Below are 13,510 nucleotides of genomic sequence, written 5' to 3'. Positions count from 1 at the left end.
GTGTTAAAATTAATACTTTTTACATCTTTTATCAGACTTCGAATTAACCCACATGTAATTAAATAAAAGCAGCACTTCATGATGTCTGTCTTTAAACTCTCATCCAATTCTGGCGATTTACTTAAATTCGGTAATGAATTGCTTATTTTAAGAGAAAAGCAAAATATGAACGTCGACAATGACCTTAACAACAGGAATATTCATACTCAAGATCATACCCTTTCTATGATTCTTGGATTTCACGTCACTGTGATTTGTATGCACAAGTAAGAATAAATAAATCAGAAGTGCAATGGAAAGACTATTTGCAAAACAATACTACAGACGATCTTCTAGTATGAGTCTTTCTCTGGCCGTTCAATACAATTATTACGGCCTACGCATCAAAATTATACAATTTAATGTTATTTCCTACGGAGTCAGTTACGTACATAGAGCGAGAAGTGGTGTGAGTGTCCCAGCTTTGTTCCTGTGGAAGTTCACTTACAGAAATCACCCAGACTGGTCAAATACAGAATTTACATTTTGATTCATATTTTTATGTTTTACTTAAATTAGTCTTCTAACTTATCAGTGGATGTATTTTATATACCTAAAGGAACATACACAGAAATTAAAAACGTTCATTACGGACATTACAAAGTGGTAATAACTTATAACTAGACATCGGAAGTTAAGGAACTATAGTCGTGACGCTGTTATTTCCGGCGTGACTCCTCCTCTTTGCTTACGTCTTAGGAAGTGAAGGCTCTATAAAGTCTAGATAGGTTTGTTCTTTTGTTGCCGAGCTACCAGACGAGGAATCTATTTGCCACACCGTTAAACATTATCATGTCGTAGCTCCTATGATAATAAATCAAACGCACTGTAATCCAGCAAATAATTGAGCGGCAAATAACGTCTTCGTGTGCTTTCTGCGAACGCCAACGAAAGAGCCAAAATGGCGGGCGATTATATTAAGTATTTATCGAGCCTTAGGAAATGCATGACGTCTTCACCAGCGAATCACAAGACGCACACATTTAAATGTAGCCGACCTGCAACGTGATTGGCTGCCGGAAATTAGAGCGACGGGAGTATAAAAATGATATTTTAGGCGCCTAAAAAGGCTCTAAAAACAATAAAAATAGGGTAATAAAAGGCACTAAAATTATATTGAATCACCCATAATTCATAGGGTAAACATTCATACGACCATAAATAACTTAACAAAGCACACTGGAAAATATTAATTTGAGTTAGGCCAACAATAAACAAAAAGCAACTTTTCAAGATTAATGCACAAACTTCTGTCAAGTTTATTGGACAAGATCAGTGTGACGATGATTAATGTAACAATAATGAGACGTCTGTAAAGCCGCGAAGTCCTACCAGCAAGCACCGTCTTTGTCCACCACACATTATAGTTGGACTCACCGAGATTCGAAACCAGGTTATCAGCGTGGAAATCCAACGGTTCATGTATTCGACTAATAACTGATGTTTGTTCTTGTTTAGTCAACTGTACGAAGAAAAGTTTGAACAACACAAGGGAGACCAATAAGGCATCACTCATGAGGCAACTAAGCCAGGAATTAATGGGGTAGGTCAGTGCTGGAGTCAGGTAGCAGTGCTGGGTAAGGACAAGGTCGATTCCAGAGTAAGCGAAACAACACTGCATTGCAACAGGTGTCTCATATCTATGGCTACTATAAGAAACGGCAAAAAAAAAAGCAATATCAAACTTCATCAGAATGCTTCATTTCTCATGATTTGTGCACATTTACTAAAAGCCTTTAAATGTGAACATTCAAATAAAATAGGCATTTTCCTAAACAAACGATGTCTACTATAACTTACAAACAACAGTATCCTATGCCATAACAAGAACAATATGAATTCATATATTCAGAAAAACTGAATAATTTTCTTTACAGGATCCTGTACCACCTGAACCATGGGAAGGCATATGGAATGCTGCCTTACCAGGCGCTATGTGTCTGCAATATCGCCGCACATTCCCTCCAATAGCTCATATTCAAGAAAGTATTCTGGGTGATGAAGACTGTCTGTTTTTAAATGTCTATACTCCACAGGTAAGATCAAGTACTTACAGTGACAAAGAAAAGTCCCTTCATATTTCAATATACAGTATTCATATATTTATTATTATTATTATTATTATTATTATTTTGTATTATTATTATTATTATTATTATTATTATTTTGTATTATTATTATTATTATTATTATTATTATTATTATTTACCAAACTGCCTTCCTATGAAGACTCAGTATACTTACAATTATTAATTTTGATACAAACAATGAAACATAATTCAGTTAATAATAATAATAATAATAATAATAATAATAATAATAATAATAATAATAATCTGACATGATGTCTTGTCCATCAGTCTGGGTAGCGCAGTCTATAGAGTACTGGCCTTCTGTGCCCGAGGTTGCGGGTTCGATTCCGTCCCCAAGTCGATGGCACTTAAGCGCGCTTAAATGCCACAGGCTCATGTCAGTAGATTTACTGGCATGTAAAAGAACTCCTGCGGGACAAAATTCCGGCACATCGGCGACGCTGATATAACCTCGGCAGTTGTGAGCATCGTTAAATAAAAAAAAAAAAACATAGACATAACATTATCCCTAACAGAAGTTGGTAAATCAAATGTCTTTATGAAATCCTCGAAGTATTTTGGAACAGCTCCTAGAGAACCTCTACGTATAGCAAGCCATGAACTTGAATATGGTTGAGGTTTTATTTAGATTTAAAATAATCCATTACAGGCTTATAGATGTTTCGCCTTTTTTTTTCTCCTTAATGGAGATCGTGCAGTATGGTGTCTGGAATTATGCAACAATATTTCATGTTCACATTGTTCCAAACCACGTGCTGATAACTGCAATACAGAAAGTAATTATTTTCAAATTATGATTATTCACATGGATTTCTGGGATGTTTGGCCAGAAAATAAACGTCCAAAATGGCATTATAAGAAAAATTATGCCTGTAAAAAAGACGATTTTCGATGTAATATACTGTAGCTAGAGGAATGAAAACTAACACAGCACAGGCATCTAAAAAGAATGTCACATCGTCACAATTGAACAGAAAATTTCAGATGGGTAAAAATAAAACAGTAGAAAGAAATAATGGACTTAACGCAGGCTTTATCACATGCACATGAAATTATATTGCATCAATAAAGACGGTGGTGATAAATGCAGAATTGGTGGGAATGAGATAGGAAGCTTGAGCACGATGCGAAAACCTGCTTCAAACTCTGTGTTTACACACAACGAATTCCAGCTAGATTAGAATCTTGAAATGCTTGAGGCAGGAAATTAGAGTGCTCTAGCTACTCGTAAGAGTACAATGGCAAAAATTTAAACCTGTATAAAATTATAATATTTTACACTATCAATACGTTACACTACTAACATTAACATAACACAGCGGTGGCGAAAATGTAACAATGCGCCGAGCCACTGTGTAACCTGCAACGTGCATAGCACCTATGGGGGGAGGCGGACACTCGAAGGGGAAGTTAAGCAACTGTCTGACTTATTAACGGATTTTCATTTTCCTTACGTCAAGCACTTAAATATAATTTTATACAGTACAAGGCTAAGTAGTAGTAGTAGTAGTAGTAGTAGTAGTAGTAGTAGTAGTAGTAGTAGTAGTAGTAGTAGTAGTAGTAGTAGTAGTAGTAGTAGTAGTAGTAGTAGTAGTAGTAGTAGTAGTAGTAGTAGTAGTAGTAGTAGTAGTAGTAGTAGTAGTAGTAGTAGTAGTAGTAGTAGTAGTAGTAGTAGTAGTAGTAGTAGTAGTAGTAGTAGTAGTAGTAGTAGTAGTAGTAGTAGTAGTAGTAGTAGTAGTAGTAGTAGTAGTAGTAGTAGTAGTAGTAGTAGTAGTAGTAGTAGTAGTAGTAGTAGTAGTAGTAGTAGTAGTAGTAGTAGTAGTAGTAGTAGTAGTAGTAGTAGTAGTAGTAGTAGTAGTAGTAGTAGTAGTAGTAGTAGTAGTAGTAGTAGTAGTAGTAGTAGTAGTAGTAGTAGTAGTAGTAGTAGTAGTAGTAGTAGTAGTAGTAGTAGTAGTAGTAGTAGTAGTAGTAGTAGTAGTAGTAGTAGTAGTAGTAGTAGTAGTAGTAGTAGTAGTAGTAGTAGTAGTAGTAGTAGTAGTAGTAGTAGTAGTAGTAGTAGTAGTAGTAGTAGTAGTAGTAGTAGTAGTAGTAGTAGTAGTAGTAGTAGTAGTAGTAGTAGTAGTAGTAGTAGTAGTAGTAGTAGTAGTAGTAGTAGTAGTAGTAGTAGTAGTAGTAGTAGTAGTAGTAGTAGTAGTAGTAGTAGTAGTAGTAGTAGTAGTAGTAGTAGTAGTAGTAGTAGTAGTAGTAGTAGTAGTAGTAGTAGTAGTAGTAGTAGTAGTAGTAGTAGTAGTAGTAGTAGTAGTAGTAGTAGTAGTAGTAGTAGTAGTAGTAGTAGTAGTAGTAGTAGTAGTAGTAGTAGTAGTAGTAGTAGTAGTAGTAGTAGTAGTAGTAGTAGTAGTAGTAGTAGTAGTAGTAGTAGTAGTAGTAGTAGTAGTAGTAGTAGTAGTAGTAGTAGTAGTAGTAGTAGTAGTAGTAGTAGTAGTAGTAGTAGTAGTAGTAGTAGTAGTAGTAGTAGTAGTAGTAGTAGTAGTAGTAGTAGTAGTAGTAGTAGTAGTAGTAGTAGTAGTAGTAGTAGTAGTAGTAGTAGTAGTAGTAGTAGTAGTAGTAGTAGTAGTAGTAGTAGTAGTAGTAGTAGTAGTAGTAGTAGTAGTAGTAGTAGTAGTAGTAGTAGTAGTAGTAGTAGTAGTAGTAGTAGTAGTAGTAGTAGTAGTAGTAGTAGTAGTAGTAGTAGTAGTAGTAGTAGTAGTAGTAGTAGTAGTAGTAGTAGTAGTAGTAGTAGTAGTAGTAGTAGTAGTAGTAGTAGTAGTAGTAGTAGTAGTAGTAGTAGTAGTAGTAGTAGTAGTAGTAGTAGTAGTAGTAGTAGTAGTAGTAGTAGTAGTAGTAGTAGTAGTAGTAGTAGTAGTAGTAGTAGTAGTAGTAGTAGTAGTAGTAGTAGTAGTAGTAGTAGTAGTAGTAGTAGTAGTAGTAGTAGTAGTAGTAGTAGTAGTAGTAGTAGTAGTAGTAGTAGTAGTAGTAGTAGTAGTAGTAGTAGTAGTAGTAGTAGTAGTAGTAGTAGTAGTAGTAGTAGTAGTAGTAGTAGTAGTAGTAGTAGTAGTAGTAGTAGTAGTAGTAGTAGTAGTAGTAGTAGTAGTAGTAGTAGTAGTAGTAGTAGTAGTAGTAGTAGTAGTAGTAGTAGTAGTAGTAGTAGTAGTAGTAGTAGTAGTAGTAGTAGTAGTAGTAGTAGTAGTAGTAGTAGTAGTAGTAGTAGTAGTAGTAGTAGTAGTAGTAGTAGTAGTAGTAGTAGTAGTAGTAGTAGTAGTAGTAGTAGTAGTAGTAGTAGTAGTAGTAGTAGTAGTAGTAGTAGTAGTAGTAGTAGTAGTAGTAGTAGTAGTAGTAGTAGTAGTAGTAGTAGTAGTAGTAGTAGTAGTAGTAGTAGTAGTAGTAGTAGTAGTAGTAGTAGTAGTAGTAGTAGTAGTAGTAGTAGTAGTAGTAGTAGTAGTAGTAGTAGTAGTAGTAGTAGTAGTAGTAGTAGTAGTAGTAGTAGTAGTAGTAGTAGTAGTAGTAGTAGTAGTAGTAGTAGTAGTAGTAGTAGTAGTAGTAGTAGTAGTAGTAGTAGTAGTAGTAGTAGTAGTAGTAGTAGTAGTAGTAGTAGTAGTAGTAGTAGTAGTAGTAGTAGTAGTAGTAGTAGTAGTAGTAGTAGTAGTAGTAGTAGTAGTAGTAGTAGTAGTAGTAGTAGTAGTAGTAGTAGTAGTAGTAGTAGTAGTAGTAGTAGTAGTAGTAGTAGTAGTAGTAGTAGTAGTAGTAGTAGTAGTAGTAGTAGTAGTAGTAGTAGTAGTAGTAGTAGTAGTAGTAGTAGTAGTAGTAGTAGTAGTAGTAGTAGTAGTAGTAGTAGTAGTAGTAGTAGTAGTAGTAGTAGTAGTAGTAGTAGTAGTAGTAGTAGTAGTAGTAGTAGTAGTAGTAGTAGTAGTAGTAGTAGTAGTAGTAGTAGTAGTAGTAGTAGTAGTAGTAGTAGTAGTAGTAGTAGTAGTAGTAGTAGTAGTAGTAGTAGTAGTAGTAGTAGTAGTAGTAGTAGTAGTAGTAGTAGTAGTAGTAGTAGTAGTAGTAGTAGTAGTAGTAGTAGTAGTAGTAGTAGTAGTAGTAGTAGTAGTAGTAGTAGTAGTAGTAGTAGTAGTAGTAGTAGTAGTAGTAGTAGTAGTAGTAGTAGTAGTAGTAGTAGTAGTAGTAGTAGTAGTAGTAGTAGTAGTAGTAGTAGTAGTAGTAGTAGTAGTAGTAGTAGTAGTAGTAGTAGTAGTAGTAGTAGTAGTAGTAGTAGTAGTAGTAGTAGTAGTAGTAGTAGTAGTAGTAGTAGTAGTAGTAGTAGTAGTAGTAGTAGTAGTAGTAGTAGTAGTAGTAGTAGTAGTAGTAGTAGTAGTAGTAGTAGTAGTAGTAGTAGTAGTAGTAGTAGTAGTAGTAGTAGTAGTAGTAGTAGTAGTAGTAGTAGTAGTAGTAGTAGTAGTAGTAGTAGTAGTAGTAGTAGTAGTAGTAGTAGTAGTAGTAGTAGTAGTAGTAGTAGTAGTAGTAGTAGTAGTAGTAGTAGTAGTAGTAGTAGTAGTAGTAGTAGTAGTAGTAGTAGTAGTAGTAGTAGTAGTAGTAGTAGTAGTAGTAGTAGTAGTAGTAGTAGTAGTAGTAGTAGTAGTAGTAGTAGTAGTAGTAGTAGTAGTAGTAGTAGTAGTAGTAGTAGTAGTAGTAGTAGTAGTAGTAGTAGTAGTAGTAGTAGTAGTAGTAGTAGTAGTAGTAGTAGTAGTAGTAGTAGTAGTAGTAGTAGTAGTAGTAGTAGTAGTAGTAGTAGTAGTAGTAGTAGTAGTAGTAGTAGTAGTAGTAGTAGTAGTAGTAGTAGTAGTAGTAGTAGTAGTAGTAGTAGTAGTAGTAGTAGTAGTAGTAGTAGTAGTAGTAGTAGTAGTAGTAGTAGTAGTAGTAGTAGTAGTAGTAGTAGTAGTAGTAGTAGTAGTAGTAGTAGTAGTAGTAGTAGTAGTAGTAGTAGTAGTAGTAGTAGTAGTAGTAGTAGTAGTAGTAGTAGTAGTAGTAGTAGTAGTAGTAGTAGTAGTAGTAGTAGTAGTAGTAGTAGTAGTAGTAGTAGTAGTAGTAGTAGTAGTAGTAGTAGTAGTAGTAGTAGTAGTAGTAGTAGTAGTAGTAGTAGTAGTAGTAGTAGTAGTAGTAGTAGTAGTAGTAGTAGTAGTAGTAGTAGTAGTAGTAGTAGTAGTAGTAGTAGTAGTAGTAGTAGTAGTAGTAGTAGTAGTAGTAGTAGTAGTAGTAGTAGTAGTAGTAGTAGTAGTAGTAGTAGTAGTAGTAGTAGTAGTAGTAGTAGTAGTAGTAGTAGTAGTAGTAGTAGTAGTAGTAGTAGTAGTAGTAGTAGTAGTAGTAGTAGTAGTAGTAGTAGTAGTAGTAGTAGTAGTAGTAGTAGTAGTAGTAGTAGTAGTAGTAGTAGTAGTAGTAGTAGTAGTAGTAGTAGTAGTAGTAGTAGTAGTAGTAGTAGTAGTAGTAGTAGTAGTAGTAGTAGTAGTAGTAGTAGTAGTAGTAGTAGTAGTAGTAGTAGTAGTAGTAGTAGTAGTAGTAGTAGTAGTAGTAGTAGTAGTAGTAGTAGTAGTAGTAGTAGTAGTAGTAGTAGTAGTAGTAGTAGTAGTAGTAGTAGTAGTAGTAGTAGTAGTAGTAGTAGTAGTAGTAGTAGTAGTAGTAGTAGTAGTAGTAGTAGTAGTAGTAGTAGTAGTAGTAGTAGTAGTAGTAGTAGTAGTAGTAGTAGTAGTAGTAGTAGTAGTAGTAGTAGTAGTAGTAGTAGTAGTAGTAGTAGTAGTAGTAGTAGTAGTAGTAGTAGTAGTAGTAGTAGTAGTAGTAGTAGTAGTAGTAGTAGTAGTAGTAGTAGTAGTAGTAGTAGTAGTAGTAGTAGTAGTAGTAGTAGTAGTAGTAGTAGTAGTAGTAGTAGTAGTAGTAGTAGTAGTAGTAGTAGTAGTAGTAGTAGTAGTAGTAGTAGTAGTAGTAGTAGTAGTAGTAGTAGTAGTAGTAGTAGTAGTAGTAGTAGTAGTAGTAGTAGTAGTAGTAGTAGTAGTAGTAGTAGTAGTAGTAGTAGTAGTAGTAGTAGTAGTAGTAGTAGTAGTAGTAGTAGTAGTAGTAGTAGTAGTAGTAGTAGTAGTAGTAGTAGTAGTAGTAGTAGTAGTAGTAGTAGTAGTAGTAGTAGTAGTAGTAGTAGTAGTAGTAGTAGTAGTAGTAGTAGTAGTAGTAGTAGTAGTAGTAGTAGTAGTAGTAGTAGTAGTAGTAGTAGTAGTAGTAGTAGTAGTAGTAGTAGTAGTAGTAGTAGTAGTAGTAGTAGTAGTAGTAGTAGTAGTAGTAGTAGTAGTAGTAGTAGTAGTAGTAGTAGTAGTAGTAGTAGTAGTAGTAGTAGTAGTAGTAGTAGTAGTAGTAGTAGTAGTAGTAGTAGTAGTAGTAGTAGTAGTAGTAGTAGTAGTAGTAGTAGTAGTAGTAGTAGTAGTAGTAGTAGTAGTAGTAGTAGTAGTAGTAGTAGTAGTAGTAGTAGTAGTAGTAGTAGTAGTAGTAGTAGTAGTAGTAGTAGTAGTAGTAGTAGTAGTAGTAGTAGTAGTAGTAGTAGTAGTAGTAGTAGTAGTAGTAGTAGTAGTAGTAGTAGTAGTAGTAGTAGTAGTAGTAGTAGTAGTAGTAGTAGTAGTAGTAGTAGTAGTAGTAGTAGTAGTAGTAGTAGTAGTAGTAGTAGTAGTAGTAGTAGTAGTAGTAGTAGTAGTAGTAGTAGTAGTAGTAGTAGTAGTAGTAGTAGTAGTAGTAGTAGTAGTAGTAGTAGTAGTAGTAGTAGTAGTAGTAGTAGTAGTAGTAGTAGTAGTAGTAGTAGTAGTAGTAGTAGTAGTAGTAGTAGTAGTAGTAGTAGTAGTAGTAGTAGTAGTAGTAGTAGTAGTAGTAGTAGTAGTAGTAGTAGTAGTAGTAGTAGTAGTAGTAGTAGTAGTAGTAGTAGTAGTAGTAGTAGTAGTAGTAGTAGTAGTAGTAGTAGTAGTAGTAGTAGTAGTAGTAGTAGTAGTAGTAGTAGTAGTAGTAGTAGTAGTAGTAGTAGTAGTAGTAGTAGTAGTAGTAGTAGTAGTAGTAGTAGTAGTAGTAGTAGTAGTAGTAGTAGTAGTAGTAGTAGTAGTAGTAGTAGTAGTAGTAGTAGTAGTAGTAGTAGTAGTAGTAGTAGTAGTAGTAGTAGTAGTAGTAGTAGTAGTAGTAGTAGTAGTAGTAGTAGTAGTAGTAGTAGTAGTAGTAGTAGTAGTAGTAGTAGTAGTAGTAGTAGTAGTAGTAGTAGTAGTAGTAGTAGTAGTAGTAGTAGTAGTAGTAGTAGTAGTAGTAGTAGTAGTAGTAGTAGTAGTAGTAGTAGTAGTAGTAGTAGTAGTAGTAGTAGTAGTAGTAGTAGTAGTAGTAGTAGTAGTAGTAGTAGTAGTAGTAGTAGTAGTAGTAGTAGTAGTAGTAGTAGTAGTAGTAGTAGTAGTAGTAGTAGTAGTAGTAGTAGTAGTAGTAGTAGTAGTAGTAGTAGTAGTAGTAGTAGTAGTAGTAGTAGTAGTAGTAGTAGTAGTAGTAGTAGTAGTAGTAGTAGTAGTAGTAGTAGTAGTAGTAGTAGTAGTAGTAGTAGTAGTAGTAGTAGTAGTAGTAGTAGTAGTAGTAGTAGTAGTAGTAGTAGTAGTAGTAGTAGTAGTAGTAGTAGTAGTAGTAGTAGTAGTAGTAGTAGTAGTAGTAGTAGTAGTAGTAGTAGTAGTAGTAGTAGTAGTAGTAGTAGTAGTAGTAGTAGTAGTAGTAGTAGTAGTAGTAGTAGTAGTAGTAGTAGTAGTAGTAGTAGTAGTAGTAGTAGTAGTAGTAGTAGTAGTAGTAGTAGTAGTAGTAGTAGTAGTAGTAGTAGTAGTAGTAGTAGTAGTAGTAGTAGTAGTAGTAGTAGTAGTAGTAGTAGTAGTAGTAGTAGTAGTAGTAGTAGTAGTAGTAGTAGTAGTAGTAGTAGTAGTAGTAGTAGTAGTAGTAGTAGTAGTAGTAGTAGTAGTAGTAGTAGTAGTAGTAGTAGTAGTAGTAGTAGTAGTAGTAGTAGTAGTAGTAGTAGTAGTAGTAGTAGTAGTAGTAGTAGTAGTAGTAGTAGTAGTAGTAGTAGTAGTAGTAGTAGTAGTAGTAGTAGTAGTAGTAGTAGTAGTAGTAGTAGTAGTAGTAGTAGTAGTAGTAGTAGTAGTAGTAGTAGTAGTAGTAGTAGTAGTAGTAGTAGTAGTAGTAGTAGTAGTAGTAGTAGTAGTAGTAGTAGTAGTAGTAGTAGTAGTAGTAGTAGTAGTAGTAGTAGTAGTAGTAGTAGTAGTAGTAGTAGTAGTAGTAGTAGTAGTAGTAGTAGTAGTAGTAGTAGTAGTAGTAGTAGTAGTAGTAGTAGTAGTAGTAGTAGTAGTAGTAGTAGTAGTAGTAGTAGTAGTAGTAGTAGTAGTAGTAGTAGTAGTAGTAGTAGTAGTAGTAGTAGTAGTAGTAGTAGTAGTAGTAGTAGTAGTAGTAGTAGTAGTAGTAGTAGTAGTAGTAGTAGTAGTAGTAGTAGTAGTAGTAGTAGTAGTAGTAGTAGTAGTAGTAGTAGTAGTAGTAGTAGTAGTAGTAGTAGTAGTAGTAGTAGTAGTAGTAGTAGTAGTAGTAGTAGTAGTAGTAGTAGTAGTAGTAGTAGTAGTAGTAGTAGTAGTAGTAGTAGTAGTAGTAGTAGTAGTAGTAGTAGTAGTAGTAGTAGTAGTAGTAGTAGTAGTAGTAGTAGTAGTAGTAGTAGTAGTAGTAGTAGTAGTAGTAGTAGTAGTAGTAGTAGTAGTAGTAGTAGTAGTAGTAGTAGTAGTAGTAGTAGTAGTAGTAGTAGTAGTAGTAGTAGTAGTAGTAGTAGTAGTAGTAGTAGTAGTAGTAGTAGTAGTAGTAGTAGTAGTAGTAGTAGTAGTAGTAGTAGTAGTAGTAGTAGTAGTAGTAGTAGTAGTAGTAGTAGTAGTAGTAGTAGTAGTAGTAGTAGTAGTAGTAGTAGTAGTAGTAGTAGTAGTAGTAGTAGTAGTAGTAGTAGTAGTAGTAGTAGTAGTAGTAGTAGTAGTAGTAGTAGTAGTAGTAGTAGTAGTAGTAGTAGTAGTAGTAGTAGTAGTAGTAGTAGTAGTAGTAGTAGTAGTAGTAGTAGTAGTAGTAGTAGTAGTAGTAGTAGTAGTAGTAGTAGTAGTAGTAGTAGTAGTAGTAGTAGTAGTAGTAGTAGTAGTAGTAGTAGTAGTAGTAGTAGTAGTAGTAGTAGTAGTAGTAGTAGTAGTAGTAGTAGTAGTAGTAGTAGTAGTAGTAGTAGTAGTAGTAGTAGTAGTAGTAGTAGTAGTAGTAGTAGTAGTAGTAGTAGTAGTAGTAGTAGTAGTAGTAGTAGTAGTAGTAGTAGTAGTAGTAGTAGTAGTAGTAGTAGTAGTAGTAGTAGTAGTAGTAGTAGTAGTAGTAGTAGTAGTAGTAGTAGTAGTAGTAGTAGTAGTAGTAGTAGTAGTAGTAGTAGTAGTAGTAGTAGTAGTAGTAGTAGTAGTAGTAGTAGTAGTAGTAGTAGTAGTAGTAGTAGTAGTAGTAGTAGTAGTAGTAGTAGTAGTAGTAGTAGTAGTAGTAGTAGTAGTAGTAGTAGTAGTAGTAGTAGTAGTAGTAGTAGTAGTAGTAGTAGTAGTAGTAGTAGTAGTAGTAGTAGTAGTAGTAGTAGTAGTAGTAGTAGTAGTAGTAGTAGTAGTAGTAGTAGTAGTAGTAGTAGTAGTAGTAGTAGTAGTAGTAGTAGTAGTAGTAGTAGTAGTAGTAGTAGTAGTAGTAGTAGTAGTAGTAGTAGTAGTAGTAGTAGTAGTAGTAGTAGTAGTAGTAGTAGTAGTAGTAGTAGTAGTAGTAGTAGTAGTAGTAGTAGTAGTAGTAGTAGTAGTAGTAGTAGTAGTAGTAGTAGTAGTAGTAGTAGTAGTAGTAGTAGTAGTAGTAGTAGTAGTAGTAGTAGTAGTAGTAGTAGTAGTAGTAGTAGTAGTAGTAGTAGTAGTAGTAGTAGTAGTAGTAGTAGTAGTAGTAGTAGTAGTAGTAGTAGTAGTAGTAGTAGTAGTAGTAGTAGTAGTAGTAGTAGTAGTAGTAGTAGTAGTAGTAGTAGTAGTAGTAGTAGTAGTAGTAGTAGTAGTAGTAGTAGTAGTAGTAGTAGTAGTAGTAGTAGTAGTAGTAGTAGTAGTAGTAGTAGTAGTAGTAGTAGTAGTAGTAGTAGTAGTAGTAGTAGTAGTAGTAGTAGTAGTAGTAGTAGTAGTAGTAGTAGTAGTAGTAGTAGTAGTAGTAGTAGTAGTAGTAGTAGTAGTAGTAGTAGTAGTAGTAGTAGTAGTAGTAGTAGTAGTAGTAGTAGTAGTAGTAGTAGTAGTAGTAGTAGTAGTAGTAGTAGTAGTAGTAGTAGTAGTAGTAGTAGTAGTAGTAGTAGTAGTAGTAGTAGTAGTAGTAGTAGTAGTAGTAGTAGTAGTAGTAGTAGTAGTAGTAGTAGTAGTAGTAGTAGTAGTAGTAGTAGTAGTAGTAGTAGTAGTAGTAGTAGTAGTAGTAGTAGTAGTAGTAGTAGTAGTAGTAGTAGTAGTAGTAGTAGTAGTAGTAGTAGTAGTAGTAGTAGTAGTAGGGTTTAAAAAGGGCGCGTCAGCTACTATGGCTATTTGCGCCCTTATCTAAAATTCTTCATAAAACAAAGACATAAATAAGTTAACAATCAGAGTGCTAAAGAAACTCAAAAGCGTTGTCACGGTAAAACGAGGTACACTCAAGTCTTTACATTTAGCTTTCATTTGACATCACATAGTAAATCAGTGAGTTCAAATTGAAGAGCTAACCGCATTATTCGTACTTCTGCTGAAAAAGGATCGACGTACAGAGATGATGATGATGATGATGATGATGATGATGATGATGATGATGATGATGATGATAACACTTAACCTTTTAATGTTTCATCAGTAACATGTATAATGCCGTTTTATGTTATACAACCGTTTTCCTCGTAATAAACATTTAATATTCTCATCATATTGCCAGCAAAAAAATGCGTCCTCCCATCCTATTTGGAACTTTCGTACATGGTTTCGAGAGAGACATATGCCACTCGCAGGTCAGAGACAAATACAAATGGAACGGAGTTTGACTCCAGTGAATGACAGGGTGGGGGTTGGCGGAGGTTAGAAGCAAGCGAAATGCACAGCTATCACTGCGAGCGACAATGTCTCGCGAGTCACGTTCTCGCAGTTACAAATAATAATAATAATAATAATAATAATAATAATAATAATAATAATAATAATAATAATCTATTTTGATTTTTTATGTTTTCAGCAAATTAAAAAAAAAACTTACTCTTAAACAGTACCAGAAGATCAATGTGTTTAACTAAGCGTATCTGCTTTCCCACA

The 13,510-nt window shown here is 34.0% G+C and overlaps 2 protein-coding genes across 2 annotated transcripts in view; one reads left to right on the top strand and one right to left on the bottom strand.

Annotated features, from left to right (window-relative positions):
- LOC138708711 (uro-adherence factor A-like) overlaps positions 1-13,510 on the bottom strand; it is a 146,929-nt gene that overhangs the window by 58,727 nt on the left and 74,692 nt on the right. The window lies entirely within an intron of this gene.
- The window catches only part of LOC138708713 (venom carboxylesterase-6-like), a 30,149-nt gene that overhangs the window by 373 nt on the left and 16,266 nt on the right, over positions 1-13,510 (top strand). The window contains exon 2 of the mRNA XM_069838817.1: positions 1,917-2,075. Within this exon, the coding sequence (XP_069694918.1) occupies positions 1,917-2,075 (159 nt within the window). The remainder of the gene's footprint in view (positions 1-1,916; positions 2,076-13,510) is intronic.

The sequence above is a fragment of the Periplaneta americana genome, chromosome 11, assembly GCF_040183065.1.
Source record: "Periplaneta americana isolate PAMFEO1 chromosome 11, P.americana_PAMFEO1_priV1, whole genome shotgun sequence".
Classification (NCBI taxonomy): domain Eukaryota; kingdom Metazoa; phylum Arthropoda; class Insecta; order Blattodea; family Blattidae; genus Periplaneta; species Periplaneta americana.
The sequence above is the reverse complement of the archived record's forward strand: the minus strand, read 5'-3'. Positions and strand labels throughout refer to the sequence as shown.